At 55.4% G+C, this 1023-nt stretch overlaps 1 protein-coding gene across 1 annotated transcript in view; it reads left to right on the forward strand.

Moving 5' to 3' along the window:
• Window positions 1-16: 16 nt before the first annotated feature.
• Window positions 17-1023, forward strand: part of HOXB2 (homeobox B2) — a 2683-nt gene continuing 1676 nt past the window's right edge. The window contains exon 1 of the mRNA XM_015616026.2: window positions 17-734. Coding sequence (XP_015471512.1) covers window positions 380-734 — 355 coding nt within the window. The 5' untranslated portion in view covers window positions 17-379. The remainder of the gene's footprint in view (window positions 735-1023) is intronic.

Consider the following 1023-nt stretch of genomic DNA (forward strand, 5'->3'; position numbering starts at 1 on the left):
AAATAAAATAAATGTTAATTCTGGGGTGCTGCTGGGCCGTGTTGGATTTCTGGGGTTCCCTCTCTCTCTCCGGGCTGTATTTTTAATTATTTGAGATCAATTAAAGAAAATAATGATTTCTGGATGCCACCAGGCCCCGCCTGCCATTGGCCAGGGCCTCCCACGTGACGAAGAATTGGCTGCAATCCTCGAGTTTAGCAGAGCCAGGTCCCCCCTCCGCCAGGATTTATCGGCGATATAACAATTATAAACAGCCCGAGGACCTTCATCATCCTCGCCATCACAACCCGGGGCCTTCACATTCCTCTCCCTCTCCCCCTCCTCCTCCTCCTCCCTCTCCCCCGCCTCCCTCCCGCTTTTTAAAGGCCCTGGAAAAGCCATGAATTTTGAATTTGAGAGGGAGATCGGGTTTATAAATAGCCAGCCCTCGCTCGCCGAGTGCCTGACGTCTCTCCCCGCTGTCCTGGAGACATTTCAAACTTCATCAATCAAGGACTCGACGTTAATTCCTCCTCCTTTTGAGCAAAGCGTCCTCCAGAGCCTGAATCCTTGTTCGGAGAGACCGAGGAGCCAAAAACGAGCATCCCATGGCCTTCCCCAGCCTCAGCCCCCGGCTCGGCCCGGCCCCTCGGCAGCCGAATTCCCTTGGATGAAGGAGAAGAAATCCAGGAAAACCTCTCGGGCTCCGTCCTCTTCCTCCCCGCCTTCATCATCCTCGCTGCCGGTGCCCGCAGGTTCGTATCGGGGAGGGGAGGGGGGGGAAAAAAATGAAATAAATCATAAATTCTCCTCGCCTCGCCCCAAAATCCACCCCAGCCCTAAAGGATCCCCCGAGGGGGGGAAATTCAGGGAGCGATCCCTGGATCCGGGGGGGTTTGGATGCTCCTCCCTCCCTCTCATCCCTCGGGGGTGAAAAGAACAAATTGAGGCAACTTCTGCCAAAATTGGGAGCCGGAAGAGCCCCCGGGGGTTCGGGTGGGGTTTGTGAGACTCCGGGGGTTTTGGTTTGTTCTGTCAGGGCTG

The sequence above is a fragment of the Parus major genome, unplaced genomic scaffold (assembly GCF_001522545.3).
Source record: "Parus major isolate Abel unplaced genomic scaffold, Parus_major1.1 Scaffold329, whole genome shotgun sequence".
Lineage (NCBI taxonomy): Eukaryota > Metazoa > Chordata > Aves > Passeriformes > Paridae > Parus > Parus major.